The sequence below is a fragment of the Aquila chrysaetos genome, chromosome 21 (genome assembly GCF_900496995.4).
Source record: "Aquila chrysaetos chrysaetos chromosome 21, bAquChr1.4, whole genome shotgun sequence".
NCBI classification, from domain to species: Eukaryota; Metazoa; Chordata; class Aves; order Accipitriformes; family Accipitridae; genus Aquila; species Aquila chrysaetos.
Window position 1 is genome coordinate 21,225,378 of NC_044024.1, and position 14,059 is coordinate 21,239,436.

Genomic DNA, 14,059 nt, shown 5'->3' on the forward strand with positions numbered 1-14,059 from the left:
ATTTTTACAAATGTTAAAAGACACCTTATTTTTTCCACCAAAATACATCGCACCATGCAATTAAATGATTCCCTTATAATTCTCTACTAAATCTTAATAGCTAGAAGATTAAGTCACTGTTGTCCAATTACCTGACTTTAGGGAAAAGTGTAAAACCCCAAAGACAGCTTAACAGTTCTGCTGCTGCAGGCTGTTAGAAATTTATATCAGTCTATGAAAATAAGAATGAAATGTTTATGCTGTGTTTTATTATCAATGAGATTAATGCAGGCCTTTGCGTACTGTCCTTCTCTGGGCACTGTATGGCCTTACTTCTTGGATGCAAAACAATTTCTGGGAACACAGTCTTAGTAAGAGACTAGAGGCAGTGAGAGCAGATGACATGTAAGATAATCAGAAGGCTTTCATGAAAAAATTAAACTTGCAGTTTAAAAGACTGATTGTGCACCTTTAAACATCTCAGACTGCAGATGTTTTTTGCCTTTCAAACTTACACAATGCTTAAACTTTTACCCATGTTAAGGTCAAATACCATTCACCATCGCTCTCCACTGCCAGCCGTCATACTGCCTCAGCCTCTTAGCAAGAACCAGACACTAATAACATCTCGCTCTGGAAAAGGAAGGGAGATCCAAAAAAACAGATGCCTACATTGATAAGAAATGACAAGACCTTCAGGAAGAACAGACAGTCTGCAGTTTGTATGTCAGTGCAAAAGGGTCACTGGACAGGAAATAAAGTGAACATGCCTGGTGTGGGATTAGGCAGTCAGCAAAACGTCTTTCCAATTGTATAAACTGAACAAATTGTACAAATTGTGTCTAGGATATAAGACAAGAGAGAACTCCAGGCTTGCATCTGGTTTATGGTATTTGGCTTATCACGTTTCTTCTCAATGAGAAACAGGCTGGAAATGAGAGACTACAGCACTCTCCCAAACCTGTCTTTTCCATACTCTCAGCAAGCGCTTAAAATCTCAGACTACTGAATATACCTGAGTATCCTGTCATATTCTAGTTGTGTCAACAGACACAGTGAATTCTGCAGCAGAACACTGTCCTGCCAAGTAAGTACAACAATTAAAAAAAAATAAAAAAATTGAAGAACAGAAGTTTTACTTCATTCACCTCTTAGATCCCTGTTGAAATCATGAAGCCTACGAATTTCTCCTTCCAGTTTGTTTCTCATGGCCTTTTCCAGGGCATCCCGCTTAGAGGATGATTTCTCCAGGTTTTTGTACGCCTCTGAAACTTGCTGAATTTCTGTTTCCAGCTGCAGTGGAAGTGAAAACAAGCACTTACTATTTTATCACTAACAATTCTTTTCATTCAGTCTCAGAAAGGAGATTACTTTCTCTCAAGTTGTCTTTATTGAAAGAAACCTACACCTATACATTAAGTAAAATGCCAGTCTCAGGTTTGTGATGGATTCTTCTGTATAAAGAATACCAATGGCTGAAACAAAGATCTGGACTCTCCTTCCAGACTCTAGCTCTGTTTCCCCAATATGATCAGAGCATAGGTACGGCAAATTGAAGAAGTGTAAATGTAATCTATTTTTTTCTAAGACTGGGGCAGTTTGGAACTACTGTTAGTTTGGGCAAAAAGCATTTATTTAAACAGCTAATGCGGTATGAAGTTGAGTAAGTAACATAAAACAAGAAAGGCAGACAAAACTATGTGAAAAAAATGTTAGTGACAGATTCTGCATTACTGATGAATTCTGCAGTTTTGTAATTGTTATGGTCCAAAATTCACAGTAAAACCTCCTGATGTTCTATGTTTACACTTCTACAACTTAGTTGTATTTTTAAATATTCAATTTACTAAATGGGGGAGGGAAACATTTGCAGTAAAATAGGTTTTATCCTTCATTCTAGCCTTCAGTATAAAGCTTCTCTGATCACCCAGAGCAGGAGATTCACTTCCAACTCTCCTTACTAGGCATGGTTTGCATTGCTATGGAAGTATGGATCCACATAATAGCAAACCTCATAAGCACTGCCTACAGCAAGTGATCAACAGGGGAGTGGAGGGAAGTGCACTTTTATCCTTCATTATCAGGAAGCTGTCAAACTTTCTCTAAAGCATTTCCTGGCCAGGAACCTTCCAAAAAAAATACAACAAAATGAACATACGTCCCTGAAAAGAGGTAACATAGGGAATAATGAGTGTGGAAAGCCACACTGGTGACCTGAACTCAAGAAAGCGTTTTAAGCAGTCACACATTTTTATGGCCCCAGAGACTGCTTAGTGCAAAGAGCACAGCAAGGCCCACAAAGTCCTAAATTGCAAGTAGCATCAGCCTTTCCACAGCTGCAAGGCAAAAGCAAAGCTGACCTGCTGCACAGCTTAAAACCACTGGTCATCAAGAAGTTATTTCTATGAGGCTGCAATGAAAATACCTCTACACATGCATGTTAATGATGGGTCTCCCTGGGATATTTTTTTTAAAACATTTTAGTATCACGTACTCTACTTGTTTCATAAAGCCAAAAGTGGCAAACAGCTCGATCCAAACCAAGGTATTAAGTTTTCAGGGAAGTTGTGTGGTACTGAGAGAGTGACAAAGAAGCGTTACAGTCCTCCAGTCCAAATGTCTTTAATGTAGCCATAGCAGCAGTACTTGCCTTGCACACTGTCCTGCCAACCAGTTTTGTAGCAATGTCCCCTGTTGCCTCCTTGAGTGACTATGGTCTCATGTCATTCCAAACAGGCCCTTCCTGCAGTTTCTAAAGTGTTTTAGACTGATGGGAAAATGAAGCCTGCTGCTATCCTGGACATAAGAACACTAGCTTTAATTTAACCAAAAGAGTCAAGCAGTCAGCCTCTTCAAGACAGCTGATGAGGATGCTCTTTTGAGCACAGTCAATAAACTGCTAGAATAAAACTGAAGGCTTTGATTCTATCTTCTGACAAAGTTAAGCTGCTGCCCAAAGGGACAAGATACAGACTAACCAGTCTGCATATAAAAGACTCTAAAGTAGATAATCAATCCCTTAAGCAAGGAATGTAACAGTTGCAGATTAGATGATTCAATTATGGATGGTACTAGACACAGGAGAGTGCCTGAAATCCCAAAACACCCACCTTCTGCAGCCGGGCTACTTTCTCGTAACACCCATCCAGCTCCTGTCGTAGAGACCGGTTCTCTTCTGACAGGATTTCCACCATCTGCTGAGCCCTGGAAACTATGGCAAAAGGATCTACTTGCATCTGCTGATATGGGGAAGGTATCTGCTGAGCCCGGGACATTACTGAATAGGAATCGCCTTGCTGCTGCTGCGGGCCTAGGAAGGGCTGGCATAGTCGGTACAAATCTCCCTGATGGACTTGGTTTGACAGGAATGGCTGCTGGGTCCGTGGCAGAATGCCAGGATCTCCCTGGCTTGGAGTCAGAGGTTGCTGATGCTGGGAAGGGGACAGTCTGGATGGTGGTGGAGACTGAAGCAAAGTCAAAGATCCCAGGGATGTCAAGGAAGAAGTTGGGCTGTGGTGGTGAGGTGGTCTCTGTTGTAACTGCAGCTGCACATCGGGGTTCTGCCTGGAAAATAAAGAGCAGAAGCTCCATCAAAGTCATGCAGAAGATGGTGCACAAACCCACTGACAAGGCGTGGGATGACCTGTGTAACTCCTGTGCACAGGTCTTCCCACACAAAAGACTCGTATGTGAGGTTTTCCTCATTTTTCTAAGTTTGTTTTAAAAAAATGCTTCAAAATCAATTTCATTATCAGAAAATATAGTCTAAGTGCACAAAGGTCTTTCCTCGAGTCTGTTTTGTACAGAAACACTAAGAGAAACTCCATCAAAAACTACTGACCAAAATTATTTTTGTAACTTTTCTCCACACTTTGTGGATGAAACAGCTATACTGAGGACTGTTAGGAATGGGCTCTTTTGTTGTGTCCTGAAATGTGCCATCTCTCATGGAGAAAACAATGAATTTTGTTCAGCAATTCAGGACACAGTGTTAAAGGGATTGGCTAAGCTCTGTGCTAGTATGCCAGCACCACTGATTCGAGCTTTCTGAAATACCAACCAACAAGCTGCAGCCTGGTCAAATGACACAGTTAAAGGATCTGAAAACCAATGTAAAAGTCAGAAGCAGCCTTCTGATTAAGAACCACCCTCATTCCTATGCAGTAGGTATGTTTACTGCTCCTAACAACAACCTCTATAGGATATCAGACAGATCTAGCAATCTATAACATGCTTGAGTCTATCACAGAACTAACTCCAACCTACACCAGCTCACATTTCCCAGGCGCTGGAGATCCCCAGCTCAACTTCTGCTGGATTAGCCAAGTAAGAAATCTCTCTTAGAAGATTGTGTGGATTTATCGTGCTTGGATGACCTCAGGAGGCAGGTTTTGCTTCCTCCTCCAAAGACATTCAACCTTTAACTTCTCTGGATGTTCTTTATTCTAACAGTTGAAGTCACTCCCTCTCCATGCTGCAGCCAGTCTCTTCTTAAGCACAGACCTCAGCCTGGTGCAGACCCAGTCTGGCAGTTCAAGGCATTCTGAAACACTCCTGTTCTTCTGATAAAATTTCCCACCCTTTGGGATGCAGTTTAACCCTGCAGCTGGAAAAGCACATAATGTTGTTCCACCTGGCCATAGCTGCTACAGAATACCCCCACGGCTGCCTGCATTCACAGGAAGGACCCTACACACTTGCTCTGCTGAGTGCAGTAGGGGTACTCGATGTACAAGACAGCCTGCAGCATAGCTCTCCCACCACACCAGGAGCATTAGTGGCATGTCAATTGACAACAGCAAGCATGAAGCTGAACTGGGAACTAAGGGGTTACACAACGGGCTTCTCAGCCGATGTGCAAACACTCAGCATCATCCTTCCTGTTCTCTGCAGAAAGAACGCATCAACTTTTCATACCCGTCCAAAGAGGAAACGTCTGCATTACTCACATCTGGCTGGCAGTGCACGTAGGAGTTCGTACATCTCAGCCCAGCACAGGGTTTGCTATTTCAATATCATGCATCTTATGTCTCATCTTCCCTGCTTTCCAGCAAAGAAGGTGCATAGAAACCTCCAAGCTGATGCTCAAATTCCTTAACGGGGAAACAAATCTAGCCTTTGTCACTTAGGAAAAAACAAGTAATTACTGCTCTAGTTACTGTTTCTCTCATTCTCACACTCAGGTGACCCTGCCAGCAACACCATTTCAGGAGCTGTATTTCCCCAGAAATGATCACATGCAGCATGAGGATCTCAGGGTCATGCAGAAGAGAGATGTGCAATTAGTTTCCTCAGGAATGTTCAGTTTAGTAGCAGCAATTTGGTTCTTCCCCTCCTGGGGTCAGCTCTACTTATCGTTGCATTTATTTCATTACCTTTATTTGCCAGTTCTCATAATGAAGAATGAGGCAAAACCATCACATGTCATGCTCAGGGTCATCTGGTTTGTCTCGGGTGGTTTCCAGCTCCTTTCTTAGCTCACCCAGTTATGTGCGGAGTTAAAACTTTGCATCTTCAGAAACCACCCGTCTCCTTGAGCTTATTCTTTACCTAACATCACGCACCTCTGGTTTAATCAATTAGGGAATAACCTTGCTGTGACATTTAATCTATGATGACCTACAGAGGTTAGATCAAAAGAGATACATTGCCAGTCTGCCTCATGGATGCAAAAAACCACCTTTCCAATTTTGAACCTACAAAATACTCTCTTCCAGTCTGAAAACAACCTGAAGCAGTTACTCAGAGAGACTGACTCCACTGATCTCAGTGTGTCAATATTGTAAGCCTAATGAGGACTATTTAGATGCCAATGTTAACAATTTGAGCTATTTGACTAAAAGCATCTCGTTATTCTGCCATCAGAGACGCATGGGCAAAATCTTGCTATTTCTGCAGGACATGAGCACTAATGAAAGGAACACAAAGATGGCCAAAGACAAAAAACAGCAGCAGCTAAATTCTGAAGGGACAGTCTTTGTACCGACATGCCTGGTAATGACATTTTTTTTAGACCTATTGTAAGGAACAACTCTAGGAAATCATGGCCGAGTATTTCTAAACAAGATACATTTCCAAGACTTCCAGCATCTTGGCCTCACATCCAAAGCCTCTCATAATCTTGAAATTATACCATTCTTGTGGGTTCAAGCTAAAACATGGGAGCTGGGAGCCTCTAGTTCTGTTGCATTACCAACAGCATTAGAGCTTCCAAAATGTCACAAATGTGTTTATATTCCCAGCAATATGAGATAATGCAACTGGGCTAATACATCCTATCTTTAAAAAAAAAAAAAATCCTAGTAACCTCACAGTGACAACTAGACCTTTTAAGATCTTGTATGCAAACTTTTACACACACATTCAAAGAACTTTTTAGCATCCCCACTATTTTCAATTTTGTCTTATAAAATACTTATATATATTTTGTGAGTTCAAAATACCTATCTCTGAGATCCCTCAGATTAACATGAGAATTGCGGAATTTATTTCTCTGGTAAACCAATTTTGGACTGAGAGATTCAGAAAGGTAAATGAACGCAACTGGACTTCTCAAGATTTTGAAGCCAGACTGCAAAATTTTAAGGTACAAATCACTAGTGGGGTCACCTAACAGAATTGCTAATAGAATCAGAGTAGAAACTTCCCTCCATGAGAGAATCAGTCCTTGGGTAACCCTGCAGTAGTAAGCAAAATTATATCCGAACTAACCACTTCATACAAAAATGCAGAAAGACTCTCAAAATACATGGAAAACAAATTTACGCAATTTCCTTCCATTTGCCTCAGTGTCATAACGACCTGAAAACCCCAAATGCAGAGCAGTAATTCCCACAAGTGTTTAAGCATAATTTTACGGGCCACTTCATTTTGGAGACTGTATCGTGCAAGAATCTCTGCTTCCCTTACAGTCCCTGGCGTGTATCAGAGGAACACACCACGCAGGCCAAGTACAAACCTGGATTTATGGTTCTGCAACTACAAGGGTCACATTAGCTTTTAAGTCATGAAGACAGAGAAATGGAGTAAGGGCAGCTCTGCAAGCAAACCTAGCTGTCAGGAGTCCTGAGGCTGCCAGGATTGCAAACATCAAGTCACGCAGAAGAGCTGCGGGTAGAGCAACAAAGTGGGGAGGGCAGAAGAATGAAGAGATCAGGAAAGGTCTCTGGCTCGTTAAAATTTTTTCTGCTTTCCCAGCTTCTCCTGCCTGTTTCACATTCAAGAAGCTACAGTTCCCCTCTCTTGCACAGCCCTCCTGCACAAACTGGGAAACGTTGACTGCAGGAGGGAGCAGACTCCACTTGATTAGACAGCTGAAATCAGACCAATGCATTTTTGTTCTGCTTCCTAGTCATACCTGATTATCCCCCACTTTGATGCTGCTCAGGGGAACGCAGCGCACAGAAGTGATTTACTAATTATGGGACAAATTCTGCAGACCTCCTTCTCAAAAAGTTTCTGTGAAGTCAATGGGATTAATCACCACAGCAGGAGCTCAGTCATTTGGGCTCCGAACAGAGGATGGCGCTTGAATCAGAGAGACAGCAAGCTTCCTCTGCACCCAAAACTGTATCAACGCGAGCCCCTTCTCCCTCATCTCTCGCTGTTCTGCCACAGGAGACCTTGCAGCTCCACAGAACGCTGAGCCCAAGGCACCCATCTTCTCCTCTAAGACCTGAAAGTTTGTTTTCATCACCAATGCTAAAGGGCAGTTGAGGTATTAGGGAGAGAATAGGATTGTGGAGCTTCACATGCAGCCAGCGCTCTTCTGAACTTTCTTTAAAATTTCCAAATAACAGCATAGATGCCTCTGGCATGCCCAGTATTTACATTAAACCAACATCATTATGAACATATACGTGTTCCCAAACTTACACCGCCCAAGAGCAGGTGAGGCAAACTGTTTGCAGACTGGTTTAAACTTACCACACAGCCCATTCCTTTCCCAGACTGGGGAGGGTGAAGCATGAGAATGCTGTGAATTCCCCAATGTTTATCTTGCTCAACAAGTTTTATTTAACCGCATCGTTAGGTCACCCTCAAATTCCCCCGAACAATGAGGGGAAAAACCCGCAGAAAAGGGTGTGGCTTCACGAGCAGAAAGAAGGGGCTTTGTTTCCTTGACGCACAGTTCAAAAAATGCACACATTTACCAATCCAAATTAATCCTGATAAACACAGAGCTGCAGCGCAGGAAAACTGGAGTCTCTGAAAATACTTTATCACTCCAGCGAGGCTGCAAAGACTCTCGTTAGCACTGCCTGGTGCGAGGAAAATGCACTCACCAAAGTTGTATGCCTTTAAAACCCTCACACCATTACCCAGCTGCACCTTTAGTAACACAGAAGGTTTCTTGTCTAAATGACAGTTTCTCTTAAAGTGTGTGGGAGAGGGAGGGGGAATAGAGGACTTGCTCCCTTCCTTTGCTACGCTGCTCTGTAATTTATGGATTAGTCTTGCAATTGTTCTACTGCTACAGCATTTGCTTGCAAAGGAAACCTCTTCTCTGTGCAGCTATTTAGGTTAAAAAGTAACCTCATTAGATTCCCAATGCTTTGAAGACAAATTTCAGTTGCTTCCCCTACTGGAAACCTTGCCAGCTGAACCTTTCTCCTCCCCCCTCTTCCCCCCCCCATGTTCTTTCAAAGCAGCCAGGATCCATCCAATACAGACAAAAATCACCCTGTCTAGAGGAGCTGACTGTTGGCGTGTTTTCAAATACCTCTCCCTTAAACAGCAAGCAGGCTATGTCTCAGATTCACTATATATGATATTGTGAGTATTTCTGATGCAGCACAACCATCAAGGATCTGTTTCCCTTTCCTGTGTGCACAGAGATTTGAGGGCTTTGAATTTTCAAAAACATTTGCAGCGAGCTTCTACAATCATTACCCCCCCTAAACCCTTTACTTCCCCTTTTCCTGGCCTCTTTATTATTTATTTAGCCAGATCAAAGGGCCTTTTCATCAGGCTTGTATGCTGCTGAAGTCATTTCAGATCACAAACAATGGTGGACAAACTCTGAAAATAGCTCCCCATAGGACCAGTAAGGTTCTGAGCAGATTCAAATTCCCCAAAGCTCAGACTCTGTTCCCAAATACAGACTGGTTTCTTCTTCATGCTCCCCTCACAACACAACACAGTATGTGCAAACATGAATGCACAGAGACCTCACCATTTACTTATGTAGCAACGCCCTCCTGTTGCTCTTTTGTATTACCCTTTTAGCTTCAAAATGAGGCCAAAATCATTATACCAAATCTCACCTGGTCTTAGACAGAGATGAGATGGTAAGGAAATAGGTAAAGTAAAGCCATATTTTTAGACCACCTGAATAAAACTTCACCTTCACTCACATGGACATCAGTGTTTGGCTCAAGCCAAATCTAGCTTCTAATCTAGAGGAAACCAGAACAGGCTGAGATTTCAAATGATGCAAGGAAAATCAGCAAAAGCTAAACAAGCAAGTCTGGGATGAGGCACAAAGCACACTCCACTTTCCACTCCTACACTTTGGTTCACTGAAAATAAAATTTTAAAAACTCTAAAGGAAGGTCAGGTGATTTTTGTTACCTGCACCATTATTGCTTTCATTCACTTTCTCCTTTCCTATGTGGCATTTAGATGCAGTTTAAATCTAAAAAAAAAATCTTTTGCCTGGGCAGATGTAATTAAAGAACAGCTTATGTCTTGCAATAAGTAACTGCAAGTTTCTACAATGAATCACACCATAACTTTGGCTTTTGTAGCAAACCTTCTGTAAGGCTCTGGCGCCTCAGCGTTAAACTTGCCCGTGCCATAAAATCAAGGTGGCTTGTTTGGGGGTTTGTTTGTTTGTTTGTTTGTTGGTGTTTTTAAAAAGAGTCAGGCGTCTCTAGGTAAGCTACTGAAACGGGTTACAGTCCTTCCAGACACAGTCTGTAGCTGAACACAGTATGTCATCTCACATAATAAAGATGGGATCTTTGCTGAAAGAAAACCTGCCTCAGGAGCGAGGGCAAGGGACTGAGTTTTATACTGTCCTTCCTTATGTGGCTGTCATGGAGTTCGTTTTAAGATCTTGCTTACCTGACTGACCCATACTCAGGGGGATGTTGATACCTCATCATAGGCCCATCAGATCTTCCCTGCTGGCTCATGCGATGATCACTATAGAAATGTCCCGAGTCCTGAGGTTTGCAGTTCATAGACGGGGTGGACACATTTTTGTAAGGATACTCTGGAGGAGGACCCCGCTGCTCCATTCCTTTCATGTTGGGCTGGGAAGGGGGCTGCACTGAGTTCTTGTAGAACTCATTGGAGCCAGAATTTTTATAAGGGTCGCTGGACTGCTGAGGAGAGAGTGGAGAGAGGGGGGAGAGCGGTGCGCTCGTGACAGGCGCATGGGCCTTGACACCGCTGGTGGCCAAGGACAGCTGCATCAGCCTCTCGCTCAAGGAGCGGACGTGCCCTTGCTTGAGGTCCTTAAGTCCTTCATCCTGGTGGACCTTCCCTGGGCTCACCCGCTGAACCGTGGGCCGCCCTTCAGTCCTCATCTTTTGGTTGGTGACCCCTGTTACATAAAACGCTGCCCCGACACTAGCATGTGGCTGGCCCCTGAAATACTGCGACTGGACTTTGGCTTCCTCATAGGTCGGGAGATCCTCGCTGTTCTGAAGTCGCGGGGAGAGCTGCTTCTCCATGATGCTGTTGTCCACCTGTATCTCCTGGCCCTGGGGCTCCTGACGGGCAGCATGAGTCACAAGCTGGTGGTCCTGGGAGCTCAGCCCTTCGTTCTGAGATGCTGGACTCCCAGTGCTGTTGAAAGGGGGGGCATTTCCTGTGGCTTGCTGGTGTAAGGCAAGAAGGTTACGGTTGTCATTTGGGTTTCCGTATCTGAGCTGCTCCTGCAGCAGGCGTTGTAAAACTGTCGTAGCTGCTTGCTCTTCTGAATTCCTCATCTCAAACTGTGGTGCCTTTTGGGTGGAATGTAAAAGCTGCCCTTGACCTAAGGAAAGGAGACACGGTTATTAGCGCCTGAGTGGATCAAGCAAGAGACATTTAAGAGCAATGGCTTGAAATACAGAAAAAAAGCAGGTTAGATTACCAAAGGTTCCCATAACAATGGGGGTCATTAAGGCCCTTGACCTAAGAAGGACTTGCATGCCAGGGGGCAAAGCCTCGAAAGGTGATGAAAGGTGACTTGCAAGTTTATAGGAATATCAATCGACTGCAAGCTGTAGGGATGCATGCCGAATACCTCAGACAACAAGGCTGCTTTCAGGCAGAAAGGAGACCTATAATTCACAGGATGATGGTAAAAATGCCTAAGACCTGTTTGCTTTACACTTAGGGCTAGCAACAGTGAAATACACTTCCCATATTCGCAGGCAGACAAGGATTAAACAGTGAAATCAGCAATTTGTCAGTTTTAAGGAGAAGAAAGAAAAAAAAAAAGAGAGGCCCATTGAGATAGTATATGGTTCAAAGGAAGTAAAGAAATCTCTTAGCTTAGATCGTTTAAAGCAATTAATGAATACCTCGTTAGCCAGCAGGTTTTCAGAGTTATGAAATGCCCAGAGTGAGATCAGCACCTAGTCTCCCTGCTGCAGAAAACACTACGTACTGGTGCAAGTGAGGACTCTGTAACTTCCTGCTATACAAAGGCAACCAAATCCTCACACATCTAAATATCATCAGCTGAATGCATGCAAATGCAAGAGGCGGAAAAAGAGTTGTCTGATCTAAGGAACAGAAAAAGACCTCTGAGTGGCAGGAAAAAACACTGTGTACCAATGAGAGAAACACAAAGAGCCAATGTCAAGCACATCCTAAATACAGATTAAGCCAGTGACCAACAGTGATTATACTTCGCTCAGTCTCCCAGTGGAGTCAGGAATTTGTCATGGAAACTCAAGCCCATGGGCCTTGCAGGAGTTGCAATATCCAAAATTAATGATACCTTTGAGACATTTAACTAAAAGCAGAGCTACTTTTGAGCTAGAGCAGCTCAGAATAGAGAGTATGCTTTACTTGTTGGCTAAGATGTGGCTCTGCCCTGAAAGCAGAATGCCCACTGGTATTCTAGCACTTTATTTGGACACCTTTTTTCTGTATAACATTGTGCCTTAGCAAAAGGTAACTTGCTCCCAACAGCTTGTTCCATGGCAGAACCAGGGATGGACTGCAGGATTCAGGAGACCTGAAGGGTCTGCTTTGTTCTGCGACTCCACAACCACCCAGTTTCCTCCCTCAGGCCCACCTACAACAGGAGTCTACCCCTGTAACACAAGGCCTCAATGCATCAGGCAGACAGAACCCTTCTGCAAGCGTTAATGAAGAGAAAGTTAAAATGCACCTCATTCCAGGCTGCCTCACCAAACTAGGAATTCAGGCCTTGTCAACTGGCCTGGACCATGATTCTTCTGAAATCCTATTTGAAGTGGCACATACCTATTTCCTTCACTTTGACTTCCTTGGTAAGGAGGAGCAGTTCTGCCACATGGGAGGGACACACACAGCCTTCCTCCCGCAAGTCCAAAATCTCCACTCAGAGATGGCTTCAGTCTCCTCTTCAGTAGGCCAGATCACTTGATACTCTCCTCGCTTCCAAAATAATTCTGAGGAAAGCATTGAAAACATCATTTTAATCAGCAGATGAGACCCTAGAAATAATAAACCTTGGCCCGTATTTCAGATTTTTCTTTTGTAGCTTCTTGTTTTCTCCCAGAGTCCAACAATTTTGATCCCTTTAGGATGAATGAACCCCCCTATCCCTAGCAATCTACTCCAGCTGCTGCTTTAATCATGACAATTTCTGCTCCAAGATTAAATGTTGCCAAGTAATGCTCTGTCCCATCTGTGCCTCCAAGTGAAACAGTGATTAAAACCCGCTAATTCTTTAACTCCATTGTTTTATTTTTTGCTAAGAATGAAAGCTGCAGCACAGATGATGATACCCTGTGCTTATGGCTCCTTTTCCAGTGGTGCTGTATATTTCAAACTGTATCAGCAGAAATCCTTTGATGAAAGGTGATATGGTTAAATGCTTTATAACTTCAACAAATTATGCCTTAGAAATGACTGTGAGAATGATCAGTATACGAATATTAGCTTTATTTTACAGACTGGGAAAATAAGGGGAAGAAAAGGACACTGACAAAGTACATGCCAGAAATATATTGCAGAGCACAGCTCTAATTCCCAAAACATTCTTTAATTATGTTACTTTTCTCTTTCAGAACATAAAGTACTAAAGAAACTTTAACCATTGAGGGGAGAATCAGGAGAACATAGAATAATGTGTATTTAGGTGTGTTATTCAAGAAGCAGTTAAATCTACTACTGAAGGTGTCCTAAAGAAAAAGGCAAACGATGCAAAAGAAGTGGAACATATTTGTGCACTCAGTGTGCTTATACTTTAAGGGCAGGCAATTAAAACAGAACTAGTGAAATTAAAAATATTCATTCAGATGTATAATTTAACTTAATTTCCTGGAATGTTGCAAAAAATAAAGTGAACAGATGTAGTGAAGGAATGCAGACGTGGATACTTCTGTCTCTGTCTTATTATGGCACACATCCACACCCAACAAAAATTATCTCAGATCTGCAAGTTAAATACTTGAGGTGTCAACAGCAATTTCAAGGCACATGAACAATATCTAACTAGAGAACAAGGCTGTGTTGTGTGGTATGGTACTTCAAGATGGTGGTTGAAAAAAACATCTAATGTCAAATTCTTAACTGGTGACTTAGCTCGAGAGGGATATATTGAAAACAGCTGCCAGCAAATATGCAGTAAAGAACCTTTAAACCAGGCATTAAGATAGCAGATAACTAGAGCAATTTCTAGCCTCTTTTCCCAGTGTTGCACAACAGAAGTTAAGGATTCCTTGTCCCACTCATACCAGTATCATCACTGACTCTTCTTTTTTTTTAACAAAGTTGCCCTAAGCAACCCTTTTTATTAGAGCATAAAAAGGCTTTTATTATGCAATATGATGCTGCCTTTCCACCCAAAGATTTCTTTTGTCTCAACTGGAAAAATCTAAGGGTGGGGGTGGGGTTGTTTATTTTTTTAATACAAAGATACAACCCA

At 42.7% G+C, this 14,059-nt stretch overlaps 1 protein-coding gene across 3 annotated transcripts in view; it reads right to left on the reverse strand.

The window, feature by feature from the left end:
• AMOT (angiomotin) overlaps positions 1-14,059 on the reverse strand; it is a 62,002-nt gene that overhangs the window by 22,763 nt on the left and 25,180 nt on the right. For 2 of the 3 annotated variants that reach the window (XM_029997021.2, XM_029997020.2), the window contains exons 2-5: positions 12,412-12,578; positions 10,048-10,966; positions 3,090-3,543; positions 1,128-1,272 (exon numbers count right to left, since the gene is read on the reverse strand). In XM_029997021.2, the coding sequence (XP_029852881.1) occupies positions 1,128-1,272; positions 3,090-3,543; positions 10,048-10,919 (1,471 nt within the window). In that variant the 5' untranslated portion in view covers positions 10,920-10,966; positions 12,412-12,578. The remainder of the gene's footprint in view (positions 1-1,127; positions 1,273-3,089; positions 3,544-10,047; positions 10,967-12,411; positions 12,579-14,059) is intronic. The other variant, XM_029997022.2, reaches the window with a different exon arrangement.